This window comes from Xiphophorus couchianus, chromosome 10 (assembly GCF_001444195.1).
Source record: "Xiphophorus couchianus chromosome 10, X_couchianus-1.0, whole genome shotgun sequence".
Taxonomy (NCBI): Eukaryota; Metazoa; Chordata; class Actinopteri; order Cyprinodontiformes; family Poeciliidae; genus Xiphophorus; species Xiphophorus couchianus.
Window position 1 is genome coordinate 10,613,831 of NC_040237.1, and position 16,972 is coordinate 10,630,802.

The 16,972-nt window shown below is 38.7% G+C and overlaps 1 protein-coding gene across 3 annotated transcripts; it reads right to left on the reverse strand.

The window, feature by feature from the left end:
* Positions 1-985: 985 nt before the first annotated feature.
* ormdl3 (ORMDL sphingolipid biosynthesis regulator 3) lies at positions 986-8,151 on the reverse strand. Of its 3 annotated transcripts, none has more exons than XM_028030249.1 (4): positions 7,732-8,151; positions 5,500-5,703; positions 5,060-5,211; positions 986-2,520 (listed from the first exon to the last, which is right to left on the reverse strand). In XM_028030249.1, exons 2-4 carry the CDS (start codon positions 5,671-5,673, stop codon positions 2,385-2,387), a joined length of 462 nt encoding a protein of 153 aa, XP_027886050.1. In that variant the 5' UTR covers positions 5,674-5,703; positions 7,732-8,151; the 3' UTR covers positions 986-2,384. The 3 variants fall into 3 exon arrangements, with proteins under 3 accessions (XP_027886050.1, XP_027886049.1, XP_027886048.1); XM_028030248.1 differs by having other exon boundaries at positions 7,814-8,150; XM_028030247.1 differs by lacking the exon at positions 7,732-8,151 and adding an exon at positions 7,248-7,725.
* Positions 8,152-16,972: the final 8,821 nt, after the last annotated feature.

Here is a 16,972-nt window from a genome sequence, read left to right on the forward strand (position 1 = left end):
CAACAGATACTCTCAAAAGATCCAGAGTAGCTCACTACATAACAACACATTTTACTGTGGAATGCCAGCAGCCATTTCCCAATACTGTATTTCCAATTAAGACATCAACAGCTGCTTCCTTTGCATTCATAAAAATAAATAAAACATTTAAATAACAAAGCCATGCGACTTCAGCTACCGCAGAGGTCTCAAACTCCAGGCCTCGAGGGCCGCAAACCTACAGTTTTTAGATGTGCCACAGGTACAAAACACTGGAATGAAATGGCTTAATTACCTCCTCCTTGTGTAGATCAGTTCTCCAGAGCCTTGCTAATGACCTAATTATTCTATTCAGGTGTGGTGCAGCAGAGGCACATCTAAAAGTTGCAGGACTGTGGCCCTCGAGGACTGGAGTTTGAGACCCCTGAGCTACATTATTTCCCTATGGTTGTTTGGCCCAACAAAATACTACAATCCACAACTAACCACAGCTGGGGAATGGAGCGGAGACCATCAGATGTGTTGTCGTGGGCCTCGGGGGAGGGGGACAACACCGTGCCTTCATACCATCAAATTATGGTCAAGAATTGCATAAGAAACAAATGAGCCTAATGTTTTTGTTGCATAAAACCGTTTCTATTATTTTTCTTTTAAATTGTTCTTGAAGTAGGGAATAATCCCCCCATCTCCACCCCAAACAAAGTCCTTCAGCATAAAGGACCCACTGTAACACACAGTTTGACTCATGAAGCAGCTTCAGTCAGGATCTTTCTATGTGCTTTTAAATATCATGTGTGCACGTCTGGTAACTCCGTGCAACTACAATCATTTCGGTACCCAGCACTGCATGTGGACCAAGTTGTATCCAAACCTGACCGTTCCTTTAATGTGACTAACTTAGTTTGTATAGCTGGACAGGCAATTGAATATTTGCTCCCCTGTCTGGCACACAGAATATTTACAGCTTTATAGCTGTTGTTTCTTTACGGTGTTATGTGAGGGCTTATTTCATCATTATCAACACTTTATATTTACTGTCACAAATGTACAGCTTTATCTCTGCATAAAATAAGATCAGCTGGTGATAGGCGTGGGTCGGCATGAGTTTCTCACAGTCTAATAAGCATGACTGTAATGGCACAGGTTCATGGTGTTCATACAGTTATCTTAAACAAAATCGTATGCCAGAATCGTATTGACATAGCTATAGCGATGCTTATTTAATCGTTATTCTATGACTTTAGTTGTTGCAACCAAATTTTTCTGAGAGGACAATTTAGTCTTTCTCGAATGCAAAGACGAGGTGTAGGAGGAGCCTTCTTTCAGCCAGCCTACCAGCAGTGGGCACCAACCTGCTGGGGTTGGGTTTGCAGTGAAGTTTTGCAGTTTTGAAACCTCAGATTTTTTAAACCTTGGTACACCTCAGTGCCTTGCTAGTGATGCTAACTTGCCAAATTTGAGCTTAATTGCATCTAAAACATGGATTGAATAGAAACATCAAAGAAATCCGGCTATTATTTTTGCACAAGATACACAGATGTAAAGATGAGACAACCTAATATCATAATTCAGAGGAATTTTAATCTGTGCATCTCCTAAGTAAATAAGAAAAACATCTTGAATAATTTGTGGCATTTTGTAATTGGATTACATTCAACTGATCTACCAACAGGAGCCAGCTGAAGCAAGTACCTCTATCCTGTAAATGTGTACCCTTGTTGGTATTTTAATAAAATCTTATCTCTTAACTGAGATTGTGGTCTGCTGGTCTGTCAGAGACGGCTCACGCATTCTGTGCCAGAACACTTTGCATACAGGACAAACCAGGACAAGTATTTTCCAAATATGGAAACGGCCAGATAAAAATAAGAGCTGCTCAACTTCCCGGTCTTGACCCCGCGCAGAGCAGAGCAGTGCAGAGCCAAATATAACTAGGTGGTTTCCTGTGTCTCGCCTCTCCAGCAGTTTGCCAGTTCCTCACCACGTCAGTGTAGAATTGTTGCTCTCAACTGAAGCCGTAAACCTCAAAAGAGACGAAGCTGCAGCCTTGAGCGAGGCTGAATAAATACAGTAGTGTGTCATTAAACAAAAATTAACTTTAAAACTGCCTCTTTGTGCCAGCAGAGTCTTCAGAAATGTCAGAAATTCATCTTTAAATAAAATATAAAGTGTTTGTAAACCATGAGGATGAACCACAGTTTGTTGCAAAAATGACGCGATCCGCTTGTGCTTTCTTCTCGGAGTCTTGCTGATCGGGAACCATGGCAGCATCCTCAGTAGGTTTCCTTTATGGAGCTCCTCAACAGAATAAGGTGCGAAAGGTCCTCATCAGAGGCTCATTACACTGTGTGCTCTGAGCGGTCCAGGGGGGACCGTAAACCTCCATCTCTTCTTCTTCCATGTTGTCAGTACTTGTTAATCCCAAAGATCCGAACGCCGTGCAGCTGCGGCAGTTTGGGAATGAGCACCGTGAGCAAAGACACGGTGTTGACCACAAAATGGACTCTGTCGTACTTTGTGTAGAAGCTGGTTAATATATACCTGAAGCAAAAAGAGAAACGGAGAAAGGAGATGGAGAATCTGAGTTCAAGGAGTCGTCAGGAACATGTTCAACATCACAGATTTATGTTTTTTCTTTGGTAGAAGTTGACCCTTTTCTGTGCTTAAAAGCTGAAGTGTTGGCCAGATCTGCAAGAAAACAGTAAAAATGGTCCGTTTTTTGGGTGACATTTCATGCTGTTTTCAGATTATACTTCAGAATCATTAGATGCATATTAATTGATTTTAATGCAATTAGCTATAGCCTTTTTAGCATAAAAATGTGATTCACTCACATTGGAGGATTTTGCAGCAAGAATGGCCAACCGTCCTGCCATTTCATTCAAATGTGAATCCAGATTATCATTCCAAAAATCCTAATTTTTGGATTGGCAACAAAATTTGCTTTATGTAATGATTAATAATTAATCATTTATTTTTTAACAAAACCAATAATAAAGATGGAATTTATCTTAGTTAAAATAACAAGTCAGGGAACCACTTCAATTAAGGAGTTATAACAACATTAAATTTCTCTTTGGGATCAATAAAGTACTATTGAATTGAATATCAGAAATTATTACACAACCAACATTCAGTCTTACGGTTCTCACAACACTAGCCTAATGTAGAGATTTTACAGAGCAATTTTTACAAAGCATTTTTTTCTAAAAAGACAAAAATGAAAAATAAGCAAACTGATCAAATAAACCAACTAATGAATCATGATAATAAAACAAAACAAAATATTGAGAAATAACTCAGACAAATAACAAATAATAGTAAAAGGCTAGAACAGCAATACTACAGTTCAGTATGGATGTGCAAGTGTTAAATTACCACATGTTACGATAGAAGGGGATTTTCTTTGTTAGTCATAGCTTCCAAAGAACTGGCAGTTCAGGTGGCTGTCTGTGTGAAGCTGAGCTAACTAACCATTAACCTAATGGCTAGGAAAAGCAATGGACACAGTTTCAAATGTTACATCAGACAGAATTAAAGGCTGACAATTTAAGAAGCCACATCTAAAACCATCAATCTGTCGATCAAGCTTTAAACTTCCCCAGGGAACTTAAACTGTTATGATACAAGACATTCTGCAGAGTGTTCCATGTTGTGGTACCCGGCAGGCAAACGCAGAAACCAAGAGCTGATTATTGGAACGCAAAGACTATTGCCTGGTGATCTTTTGTGCTTTTTTTGAGTGTGTGGGTCAAGATGTTGCATTTTGCTATAAATCTCAGGGCAGAATGATAACCTGTATCGATCTAATGAAGACACTGGAAAGAGGCACAAATATACAAAAGATCATTATAGTTCAACACAGATAAAAAAAAAAGTGGCAGCAACAAGTCACTTTTGTTACATTAAAATAAAGCACAGCTTACTGCATTAATACAAATCTAGTTTTATTCATATTCATCTCAATAATTGAGAACGTCTTCCATTAACATACCTAAGTATTTATAGGAACTGATCATCTCCATGTCCCTTCCATCCAGGGTAGCCACAGCAAGAATATATGTGATCTAATTTTAGAGTTGCTTAAAATCAGAAGCTTTGTCTTAAATGCATTCAGAACAAGCTTCAGTTTAAGTATGTTATCCTGAAAGACATTAAAAGCAGCTTCTAAGTGCTTCATGGACAGTTCAAGAAACAATGCAAAGCAATGAATGACTATCATCAACGTAAAAAAGATGACAATTTGCATCAGCCACATTTTGATCCAATGTATTTATATCCATATCCACCCCACAGCTACATTTGTAAATAATAAATTACGAAAACATAATGGAAGTAGTCTCCTCAAAATACAGAGTAACAAAACTGACGGGTGCAGGTCATTTTGTCCCTTTGCCCTTTCATATTTTTGAAGTTTTGGTCTTATACAGCTATTTGTAAACTATAATGTGGCTTCATCTGCCGCAGGACATTTAGTACCAACCAAGCAGCTTTTTTTTTTAGTCATCTTGTTACCTGATGTGACATTTTAATGACACAAAGTACATTTCTATACCTTATTTGTGATTTCATTTATAGCTTAATTTCGCTTTTAATTAACCAGGCAACACTTAGTGAGAATTGAAAATGCTCTGAGCTGTTGTCTTGGGAACAGCAACACATTTAAGGCCTCTAAAGACTTACGACATCCTGCAGTGCTGTTTCGTTCCCGCGCTGACAAACTATTTCCTGTTGGCGTTGACTGCAAAATGAGACGACAAATGTGTACAGAAGCACGGTGTACACCTGCAGAGCTGCTCTCATTACAGTATTCTTGCTGAGGCTGCAAATCCGACCCAGGAAACCAAAGTGCCTCCTGTAAACTGAACTCTCATGATAACGAGGGAAGAAAAAGCCAGGAAAGCACTTATGGGTGCACCTGCGGAAAAACCCAAGTCCTCTGTCAGTTTGTGGATGCGGTGAGTAACCATCGTAATCTACTGGCCCACTTCGCATTAGTAAAGGCAACAGAGAGCAGAAAAAGAAAGAAAACGGATCACGGAAACCTCACCGATGAGGGGAGAATGGGTGGGTCACTTACAGTACAATGGGCGTGATTGTGAGGAACTTTCGTGAAGCGGTGAACTGTACGCCGTAGTCCATCTGCTCCCAGTGGGTCAGGAGGCGAGCCTTGCCCTGATCCGGGGTCTCAAAGGGAGTTCCTTTAACCGTATGAAGCAGGAGGTACATGCACTGCAACGAACGCACAACAACCAGCAAAACAGAGATATTAATAGGAGAAAACTGGGAAATTTGGCTTTTTCTCAAAGTTTAAACTTAAAAACAAGTTTGTGCAAGGTGAGAACACCACCTCTGAACATGGAATGTTCATTGTAACCACTGTCTTAATTTGAATCACCAAACAAACGCTTTTTAGAAAAAAAATCACAACTGTTCTGCATCGATCCTTCGCTGACACATCTCACTCACAAAATGTCAAAGCCATATGATGGAAGTAAAGCCTGCGGGAATTCCTCTCACCAGATTGTGGATGAGGTTGGTGAGGGTCCAGACGACCGGGACGCTGACGAAGGGGATGCTGAGCAGGATGATGTGAAGCAAGCCGATGCCCAGGATGTAAGACAGCCAGATGCCCCTGCTGTTCATCACCCGGGTGTTAGGGTTCACCTCGCTGTGCGCCGTGCCCACGTTCATGGTGGCGTGCACTGATGTCGCTGGAATTATCTGATACAATATAAACAAAAATCCAAATGTTCACGGCTATGACTTTTTCTTGGTTGCAGAAGGTAATTATTTAACAATCCTTGTTGATTTAAAGATGACAGGACAATGACTCATAGTCTCATTAGACATCTTAATGTTTTTGTCCTATAGAGCTGCAGGGAAATTCTGTCCAACAGGGTGAATTGATGAGTAAAGTATGAACTCATGACACTTGAAATCTGTTAATTGGTGATGATTTTATTCCCAATAGTCCATTCAATATTAATTATTATGCCCCTTTTGTTGCAATGAAAAAAGATTTGCGATATACTGCACAGCCCTATGTAAAACATGCATTACAAAACACTTGGTTTTCATGAATCACCAAAGAAAAGAAAATGAAATTCTGCCAATCTGGGGTTAAATTTCTGGCAACACCTTTTCGAGTTTAACTCATAATCAGGAAGTATATTACATTAAAAACTGCTTTTCTTTTGATTTGTTGGTCAAGGACAAAAAAATAATTTACTCTTTTTTGCCTTTTAATTGAAGGCATCTAAACTAAAAACTTTTTTAAAAAACTCTTGAAATGAACAAATGGGTTCCACTTTTGGAATTAATAAAATAAATTAAGTTTTATATAAAAATTTATTGAAGACCATCATTACAGCAGTGACTGCATGGACAGCAGAGCATGACTAGTTAATCTTCTGCCTAAACGTTCAATTTCTCAGTGGCTCTCTTTGTAAATGTAAGATTTATTAGTCATTCCAGGCATAAGACAGAGAAGTAAAGGAGAACAGGGTTATCTGGTCGTAGCCTGGGGCTGTGAAACAATCCGTCTCCACATTTGCATTTGGTTGAAACCAAACCTAGTTCAGTCACAAATGTACTTACAGTTTACCTAGACATTAGTACTTTGGAATACTTATGATCTTATACATATTCTGAGCATTCATCTTAATTTATTCCATTTTAGTTTACGGTCTTATAAGCACCAGTTACTCCATATTTTTGATTTTTTTGCTAAAATATAAAATGCTGGTATCATTTGAAAGTCTAGCTGAATCACTTACTTGATATTTGTTTTGAAGAACATTTTTGGCTGACCCATCTAATAAAAGAGATTACAAACTCTGACTTCAAGTGAAAACATTAAACCTACAACTGTCGTGGATTCTAGCCGAGCGTTTCATGACAAAGTATTGGATAATTATGAAGTTGACTGAATTAGTGAAATGAATAATATCAAAGCTTGAAAAGTATGACATGTATTTGTATTTAGCAACATTTATCTAATACTCCGAAACATAATCTGATTTGTTGCCTTCAGAAGTAACACCTAATTCATAAATAACTAGGTGTAATTTGTACCGCAGGAAGTACAAATCCAGTTGTCGTCTAAAAGGCCTCAGCAGGTTTTGTTTTCAGAGAAAGGGCATCATTAAGACCATGGACAGGTCAGAGAGGAAATAGAGAAGCTTAAAGTTGAGTTAAGTTACAAAACAAAGCTTTCAACGTCAAACTTTCGCAAAAACTAACACTGTATCCCATTCTGAACACACCATCTCCACTATGAAGCACGGCGACTGCACCATCATGCATGGGGATCTTTTCCGTTGTTGTTGTTGTTGTTGTTGTTTTCACTAGGGACATAACAGCTGGTCAGTGTCTATGAGATTATGGACTGAGTCAAGTTATAGACAGTGGTAAAGAAAACCTGTTAGAGGCTGCAGATTACTCACATTCAATCAAATACACTTAAGTTTGTGACTGAATTATGGCATAATGTGAAAAAGTTCAAGGGGCCTGAAGATGTTTACAATACAAAAAATGAATGAAAAGCGCGTCTGCCAGACCATAATAACATTCTCAGTAACGGAAAAACAGCTTGAAGAGTAACACACGTCAAAGTTTTTGTTGTTATTTCAAAAAGTAACCTTTAGAGGCGAGATAAAGTCCTTAGAGAGAGAAAAATAACTCACTGCCGTCAGTGAACAGCCGCATCCCAGCATGCTTTCAAACTTACTTACCTGCAAACTGAATTACCTCAGACTGAATGTCCTCCAAGCCAATTCGGCTGGAGGGAAGATGAGCCGATTTCTCTTCAGTTCAGTGAGTTTCCACTTACCGGGTGGAGAAAGTGGTTGAACTCCGACCTGGTCGGGGGCAACAGTCCGTTATCACTGGTTCTGTGTAATCTATAAGCTCAGTTATGTAACCGGGAGAGGTCCGGGTGCTTCCAGCTGTCTCTTCCCTGCTCTCCCTGAGCTCCACACGACCGCTCAGAGTGGAACCATCCGCTCAGGGAGGCGCAGATCAGCGATGCTCCGCTTCCACACCGTCCTCCACCACGCCAGCTGCTGACAACACCGCACAGTCCACAAAGAGCCCGTCACTGATACATTCACTCTCACGGACGCATGTCTTCGCGGAGGCTTCGCTCATGGCATTTTGCAGCGGTTGGTTGGCTTGTGTCACGTGGGGAGAGTCGAGCAATGAGCGTCTGGTACGGTGAGTCGCCGTGGACGACGCCCCCTTCACGTAATCCAAGAGAGGTGGGATTAGGAAAAATGAGTGGCGTTCAGGGCAGACAAATTGTATTATTTTATGTAGAGAACGTTGTGTGATTTTTTTTTGTGTGTGTGTGTATGTAAAAAAAACAACCATTTCTGAGCTTCCTAAATGTATTTTTATTTTTTTTTTCAACTCTAGTTTTTGAGAGAGAGCTGCAGTTCTAGTATTCCATTCCATAACACATGGATGTAGTGTTCCTGCTTCATTCATGCAGTTTCTAAGCCAAGACTCCTCACATTTCCGTTGTCAAACTTTTAGTTTAAAAGTGATATTTCTACAGAGATGAATATACAAATAAATATACAAATACATAATGGGGTGGATGGTTACATGAATGAGTGGATATACATGAATTGAGTAAGTAGTATAATGCAAAAAGGCTTACGGAGAACCTTTGATGATATCTTGAACTGCTGTTGCAACAGTATATATCATATAGTGGTATATCAATAAACAATGAAGCATCACCAGGTTAATCTTTCAACAAATTTTCTCTACGTGTTCTCATCCCACTGGAGCGGCACCAAATACACACTGGAACAACTTGACCTATTAAAGAAGGGGTATTGTGCAATTTTTCAGTCCCATATAGTGCCTTTTTATAGCATAATTGGGTAACTATGTTACCTGGAGTTGTTTTGAAAATGATGTATATATCAAAAACAAATTTGACTTTACATCGTAGCCACATCTGGTGCCTTGAAATTGGCCTCTGTCTCTTTAAGATCCTCTTAACCTTTCCAACACTCTCCTTTCAGCACATCATCACAACAATGCTTTTCCATGCTGTGCATTGATGCCGTTCACAACTGTTCTTAAGTGTGCTGTGGTTTGTGTGACAAGCTAAGCAGAGGTTCCACCAGGTGCTTCCCAACTGCTGCTGCCGCTAGTCCGGTGGAGCTGTGAGGAAGAGGTTCAGAGTGGGGTAGGGCTGTTGGGTGGATTGGGAGGTAGCCTTTTTGTACAAGATCTAAGAGAGACAGATGACTGAGTGTGACCAAACATCAACAAATAACAAACACGACTAAAAATGTACATCATATGATGTCTTTCTATTCTAAATGTCCGTTTCAACATGTTGATGAGGTGTGCATTGAAGAAGTTTCCATTCCCCTTTACATTTAAAGTAATAGCTGCAAGGTTCTCAAAACATTTTAAAGCTGAACCTCAGATTATTTAAGATTGTATTTTATGCTTTAGAAATACTTTGTTTAGTTACCACAATCCACCCAGTGTAACAGATACAAAGTATCCCATTTCGTCTCAGAATATACCTTCTGTGCAAATTTAACAAAATACTGAGTGAACTAAGTTAGGATGACAATATTTGTCAGGGAATTAAGTTCTTGATTGGTGCTTTGTTGGAGTAAGGCACCCTTTATTCCTTATGTAGCTAATGTGAGAGAGGACCTTGCTGGAGGTAAAAAAATGTTTTTTTAAAAATGACCGACAGGCTTGATCCTCTGGTCCCAATATCAAAGAACAAGATTCAAAGATAAGTCCAAATGCTAATTTAGGCCTACAGTAGCCTGAGGCCTAGATGCTAAACTGAATGCTAAATGTTCTGCTTGCATCCAATGTTACGCGATACCTGCTCTAAGAGTACCCCCTGAGTTGAGTGGCATCAAACAGGTTTGACTGGCTGACAGAGAACCATTTCTTATGTTCACACCGCCTCAGGTGTGTTAGACTGGTAAGCTATGTAAACTTAGAGCACTAGTAAATGTGAGCCCCAGATGACAGTGGTATGAAGTCATTATTGGCAATGGAACAAGGAAATAATTTTTGGAAATGTTAAAATACACATGAAGAGGAGAATAACATTCAACAACTAGTGAGTCTTGTTGATGCAGTTGATGCTAAAATATTGCTATTTGCCTAAAAGACAGAATTTTCACTTGCAACTATTGTTCTAAGATGCTGGTGGAACAACTAAACAACTCTGCTTCAAATGAGACTTAAACATTTAACAACTAATTTCTCTTAAAGTTCACTTTTTCTCATTTCTAAGATTTTCTATATTCAAGACACAAAATTTATAAATTGAACTGAAAATGTGGAAAAACACTCAATAACAGCAGTGCCTTCTTTCAGAGGAGGCTTCTTCAAATATGCTGAAATATAGAATGCTACAGGAGACATTAACTTAACACAGCCATCAGCATCTACAACAACTCTTTCAAGAAAATTTTATAACATAAGCTACAACATTTAATTTATGTATTAATAAAGTTTTTTTATTGACTTGAAAAGATTTCATACTGTTATTATCTATCAAACCAAAATTAGGCTAAGATGGATAAGGACTGTGTAAAGGAACATTTCTACCCCTGCTGCTGCCACCTGTTTATTATTTTATCAAATCTGCAGGCTTCTAGGTGTTCTTAGATGAAAAGCATTTTAACCAGTTTGAACTTTACTGCAGATAATCTGCTGGATTCAAGTCTGTATAGCTGTAACTGTATGTAAATATCAGAAAAATTTCATTCCAGCAGTGTATTTTACTTTTGATATCCAAAAATACTTCAGATTTTCTTTGCCATCACCATCCCAGGACTCTGACTGCAGGGGACCAGCAGATGTCACCAATAGCCCACAGATCTGATCATGATCTTCATCCCTGCCTGTTTTCCCACACTGCAATTGTTTCTCTGTAATTCTTGCTTGTTGAGAGAAACTATTGTAAAAAAGCCTCTATTTTATTTTAAAATTTGAGAAACTTACAGTTATTATCTTAGATGTCTTGTGTGTTTATATTGAATGTATGTTTTAACAGTCATGAAAAACTAAAATACATATAATGAGCATCATGTCCAAAATAAAACTGCTGTTCTTTAGTACCATATATTTTGTATGATATTTTAATCTAAATAGTAAAAATATACAGTAGCAACAATGTTGAGTAAAGAACAAAAAATTCAATAAACTTAAAAAAAAGAAAATTTAAGAAAATTTCATTATGTTTTACTGTAGGCATTACTGCACAAAAATGTGAAGCATCAAATTAAAATTGTAACCAAGCAATGCTGGAAGAAAGTTTACCTAAATGCAGAACTATTTGGCAGTTTGTTTTTTCGTTTAATGTGTCAGTCAATGGTGCTGGGGATTTCTACACTGTTTGTGACAGAAATGACACTTGGAGGGGATTTCTCTCCAGTAGAGGTGGACTTGTGACCCAGACAGGCTAAGATGATAGCCTCACTGGAAAAGGCTGATGCAGGGAGTCCATTATTGGCCCCGGAGGAAGCTGAGGATTAGAACACCAAAGAATTTCAATAAAAGAAGTGTCTGTTTGGGGGTAGGGGAGGGGCAGAAGGATGGTGAAGATGAGGTGGCGGGGGGTCCCCTCATTGTCCCTGTGGTGATTGAGAGCAAGAAGAGGGGAGTGGGATGGCATTGTGTTCACAGCTTCTCTGAAGAAGCTGGTTATTAGGGGGGATGGCTAAAAGAGGGGTGAGAGATGGGGAGGCTGTTGACTCTTCATCTTGTGTGAACAAAGTCCCTGGCACATAGCCCTCTTATCTCACTCTGTCCTGGACTCCCTTGTTTATGAGTCCCCGACGGGTGAGGGGAGGGACCCCCACCAACTCCAGCTTGCACGGCCACACATTGTAGAGCTTAAGTGCCCTTTAATTAGGCAGCCCCAGTGTCCGGCCGAAGACTGCTGCAGGTTTGGGCATTATGTCGAGCGGCTCACACAGCGACTCAAACTATGGAGAGATGGAGTGTTTGCTGCTCTAATGAAAAAGATTTATTTGGGGGCTGAACTCTTGTCATCTGTCCTAAAAAGTCCAGACAAAGGCATTTGTGTTATCTTTAACAGTGTTCCATTTCCAGGAGATGGGTCTCCTAACCGCTGAGTGGCGTATCACTTCCAAATCTCAATACAGTCACAACAATAAACACAATTTACATCCTACAGACAGAATACAGTGCCAGATTGACCTTCACTACCATCATCAGGCATTAATTACTGAGAATTGCTCAACAGATGGAAGCAACATGAATCAACCATGACTCTGGCTCATGGCTGAATCCACTTTAAAATCCATAGACAAGTACGTTTCTTCCTCAAACTTAGTCAAACTCGCAAAATTGTCATTGAGATTTAGCACAATTCTTTATCACAAACGTACAAAGCACAGGATCCGAAAGGCATAAAGGAGGGAGGTGAACAAGAGGTACTGGGAATTTGCTGAGCTACTCCAACAAAATGAGTAATTCCTGGATGCTCTTTTGTGTGAGAAGCTTACACGATGAGAGCACTGAAAAGAGGAAGGAAAAGAGTAAAATATAGTGAAAGATGGAAAGAAAGACAGACAGAGGGGACTGATGAAAAGGGCGGGATTGGGTATGTTCAGAAACTTTCTCGCAACAGCCTCAGTGTGTTTAAATACCCTCCTAATCCTGGTTTTATTGGCTGCCTGTGTCCAGCCATGCTATTCGGATTGAGTAGGATTGGTAGAGAGGTGGGGGGCTTAACACATGTCCTTCTTTGTGGTAATACGCTGATTAGGCCTAAGAAAGAGCCGGACCTGGTTATGGCCTTTCTCAGGTCACCCTAGAAACCAGCACGGTAGGGGACCCCAGTGTTTGCCTCCCCCCTTCTCACAGACTGTGGTCTTCTTTTGCAGATATTTCTAAAAAACCTCACCACAAGTGCTGTTCGTTTCCAGCGACATGGGGCTCAGTTGCTGCTGCCTTTCCTTACATTTTTGGGTTGCACTTGCAGCCTCGACCTGGGAAATGTGGTCTCAATGCTGTTCGGATTCAGACCGCAGACTGATTCCTTCGCCTGTACTCATAAATAAGACCACTGACATTCTCCTAACCTACCCTTGGCCCTCAAATCACTGTCTGTCGTTCCCACACAGCAGCTGTCACCCAAAGCTGAGCTCTGCACATTTCTGACGATGCTGTAACACACAACAGCATTCATAATTACAAACAGACATGCCTCATTGTCAGCACCGCATTGACAATACCACATGTTGACTTGAGCGAGTGAAAAACGATTGGTTATAAAGGAGAATACTCCCGTCACAGCTAGTTAGAGGGAGCTTTATATGTGTTACACCAGGACGTCTATCTGTTTCTGCCAAATTTACCCCCCACTTTTACAGAAACAGGCGGTAGGTCGAAGGCTACTCAGTCAGTGCCCGTTTCCCAAACTTCTTTGTTACAGGGAAATGAAACACCAAGTGGGCGGCTGATGGGGTTAGGGAGGGATCCAACTACTGACTTCTAAGCTATGGTCACTGGGCTCTTTCCCTGCAATGGGCACACAATCTATTCTGCAGAAAGCATACACCCTGCTCCTGCTGAGCGACCCTCTTAGTTCGCGTAGCTAAGGTTCCACAGGTTGCCATCAGAAGGACAGAGGCCCTTTGGCACCACAACATAGAGACCAGAGCTGTTTCCTGAAGTATTAAAGGAGAAGCTGCATGATAACTTGTTGATCATGAGAAATTGCTGAAACAATTTATTAAAGTCTGTTTTTAAAAAAAGTACTATGACTTATGAATATTTAATGATAACTTTAAAAATATTTAACCTGTCTAGAAATAAAATGTCCCCCTTAAATGGTTAAAATTGCACACAGAAGAAAAAACTTGGTAAACATATTTATTCTGCGTTTTATTTTTTAAACTTCAGACAGTTTGTTATATTCATTGAAGTAAGACTGAACACCACTGTGAGATCCAAAAACTGCCACTATCTACTACTACTTGTAGATAGTAGCAGCTTATGTGTCTGTTGAGTGATAATAGAGTGGCTGGCTTATTTAAGGAATTTTACATGAGTCATTTAATTGAGTGAAAAATAATGAGCAGGTGGAGTACATCCCAAACATTGTCTACATGCCTAGGTCTGGTTGGCCAAACAAACTCACCCTTACAGTAAACGCAAAATGCAAAAATTAGTCCCTAAAAATACTAGAACATTATCACAGAACTTACAGTGGGCTTTTACAACTGTGATATAAAAGTGTCTTGTCTGTCCAATCAGAGAGCGACTCCACAAGTATAGCTTTATAAGTGGATGTGCAAGGAGGAAAGCTTTGCTCTCTAAAAAATCCATGAAGAATAGATTGAAGTTTGCCAGACAAAATGTAGCCAAAGACCAGGATTTCTAGAAAAAATGGGTCACCAGAACAGTTCAAATCTTTTTATATAAACCAAACACACAACATTGCAAAGCATAATAGTGGAAGTGTCATGCTTTCGTGGTGCTTTGCTGCAACAGGACTTATCCAGCTCACATCATAAAGAAAAGCCACCATAGGTTCTACTGGGTATTACAGAGAAATATTTGCGTCATCCTGTAAAATAAATAAATCTAAAGTACAACTGGAACCAGCTACATGACAATGACCCACAAAATGACAGTAATTCCACCAAGGAGTGGAAAAGTCCAGTTCATAGTCACAGTTCACAATTCTGCTCTGGTTAAGATGTTGGGAGAAGGTTTACATGCAATAAACACCTCGAACACATCACTGCTAAAATTCATTGGTGGGACAAAATTTCCAACTCGTGACTCACTGAAGTTGAACTTATTGCAGGTCAATTTTTTCTTCACATAAAAAACATATCTTGTTAATATCTCTTTTAATTAATAGAACAAGATTTGCTTTTGATGTTTTATGTTGAGTAAACTCCATCTGGTGTTATGAAAAAGCCAATGGTCAACCATCTCATACTGTGATTTGACCTAATTATTGTCTGTGCTGCGTGATGAATTTAGAGACAGTGATTTTCTGATATTTTAATGCAACTGTTTGTTAGCATGGACACTCAGGACTCAAAGTTTTGTTGTTGTTTTTATCACAAATTAGTTACAACAAAACCTAAGCTATATCCAGATTTTGATGACTTCGTTGAACCAACCCAAGCTCAGCATAAAGCTTTTCTTTCCTCTGACCTGACTCAAAGTTGTTGCTAAGAAATAAACTATTTATTGGTGCCAGAGCTAGATTTTGCAGTGTTGAAAATAGAAAGAAGTAGTGGAAAGTTCCCATTATAACCACTTTAAGATTGCAACCAGTTTTATCAAATAAAGTACTCTGATTTTCCATAAATCAATTAAAATATGTCTGTCAAGTCCAAATTGTGTCAGTCTTTCTGTTTGGCTTTCATCTAAAAAAAAAAAAATCTCTGATTGTTTTTGTAAGATGCTTACAACTAATGCCATATTATTTTGGTGGCAATAAACAATAAATAGATGCTTTACCAACCCTAGTTAGAGAATCTGGTTTGTTATTTAATTGATTGATAATTAATATTTGTTGTTTCTTTGATGATTTTGATGATGCCATTTAACAAAATACACTGTTTATTTCTTGTTTTACAATTGATGACTGATTTCTTTTTTTTAAATTTTTGCTAAAAATGTTCTCTACAAATAAACCTGACTTGACTCTATAAAGCATTGCCAAAAAAAGGTTTTAAAAAGTAAAAACTAAAATCTATGAATTTATTCAAAAGAAAGGACAAAAATGTACAACATTTAGCTGTCTATGGACCAATAGATTTCTACTAGAAAATGTTCAGCGAATATTTAATGTGCCCATAAAATTACTGTTAGAAAATTTTATACACATCAAATTATGATATCTACAGTGAGAATTTAAAGCTTACCTGATGATTGATCATGATGGGAAAGAAGAGCCTGCTGAGTCATGTGAGAACCAGAAACCTGAAAAGTGCTTATAATCACTGGTTGCTATGGTGATTCCCACCTTTTCTGGAGAAGGAGGGAGTATTCTATCAAATACAGAAACGGAAAAAGTGACTCTCAAACAAGCAGTCACTGTGCTAAAACTTTCAGGCATATTGAAAAAGAAAGTTGAACCCTTAATGAAAGAACCTTGTTGCTGTCCACATGTTTAAATATTTAGTTGCATACAATATTTAATAAAGGTAGTTAAAAGCTTTTTAACTTTCACATTTGAGACAGAAATTCTGAGCTAAAATCTAATAGAAGTAAGTTCTGTCTGCGGTGATTTAATAAAAAAAATGTTTTTCCTATAAAAGTGGAAGAAACACTGAGTGAAAGAAGACAAAAATAACTACAATTTGATATATGAGTTGTATGTGTGGATGTGAAACATTAGGAATCAAAGCTATTTAAAACAAAAAGTATTAGAATTTTTTAAGGTGAAACTCTAGTCAGTATGAAATCTTTTGTCTGAATTTGAACATTCATATTTTTTTAAAATAAAAATAATAATAATAATTTGAACTGTGACTGTGTAAACTCTGTAAAAGGCCTCAATGTGCCAATTCAGTCCAGTAAAGCACCATTTTCTGTGTCTTCGTTAAACTTAAAATTATGCATCTGCTGTGAAGTACAACTGGGGTGTGGAATCAAAATCTAAAAAATATAGTATGCATTTGTATTCAGCCCTTTTATTCTGACACCCAGAATGAACTGTAATGAAATTAATTCTCTTCAGAAATGAACTAGTCAGTAATAGATGTTTGTGTAATTCACTCTTAGTATAAATCCCTCTGTTCAGTGAAGGCATCAGTTTTGCTGGACAACATTAGAGAGCAAACAGCATCATGAAGAGGAACACAGGTCAGGAATAAAGCTGTGGAGAGGTTTAAAGCAGACCTGGATTATAAAACATTATCCAAATCTTTGAACATTTTGCATTGAATTGTTGCAAATATGATTAGATATTAGAAAGGCTGGCACAATGTCTGTC

Bases quoted from the DNA above. Each gene is read 5' to 3' on its own strand.
- ormdl3 (XM_028030247.1), bottom strand. From the start codon at position 7,283: ATGATGGTGCAGTCGCCGTGCTTCATAGTGGAGATG. The intron at 5,212-5,499 runs GTGAGAGGAATT...CGTTCGTTGCAG, and splicing joins CCAACCTCATCCACAATCTG to TGCATGTACCTCCTGCTTCA. The intron at 2,521-5,059 runs GTAAGTGACCCA...TTTTTGCTTCAG, and splicing joins ACAATCACGCCCATTGTACT to GTATATATTAACCAGCTTCT.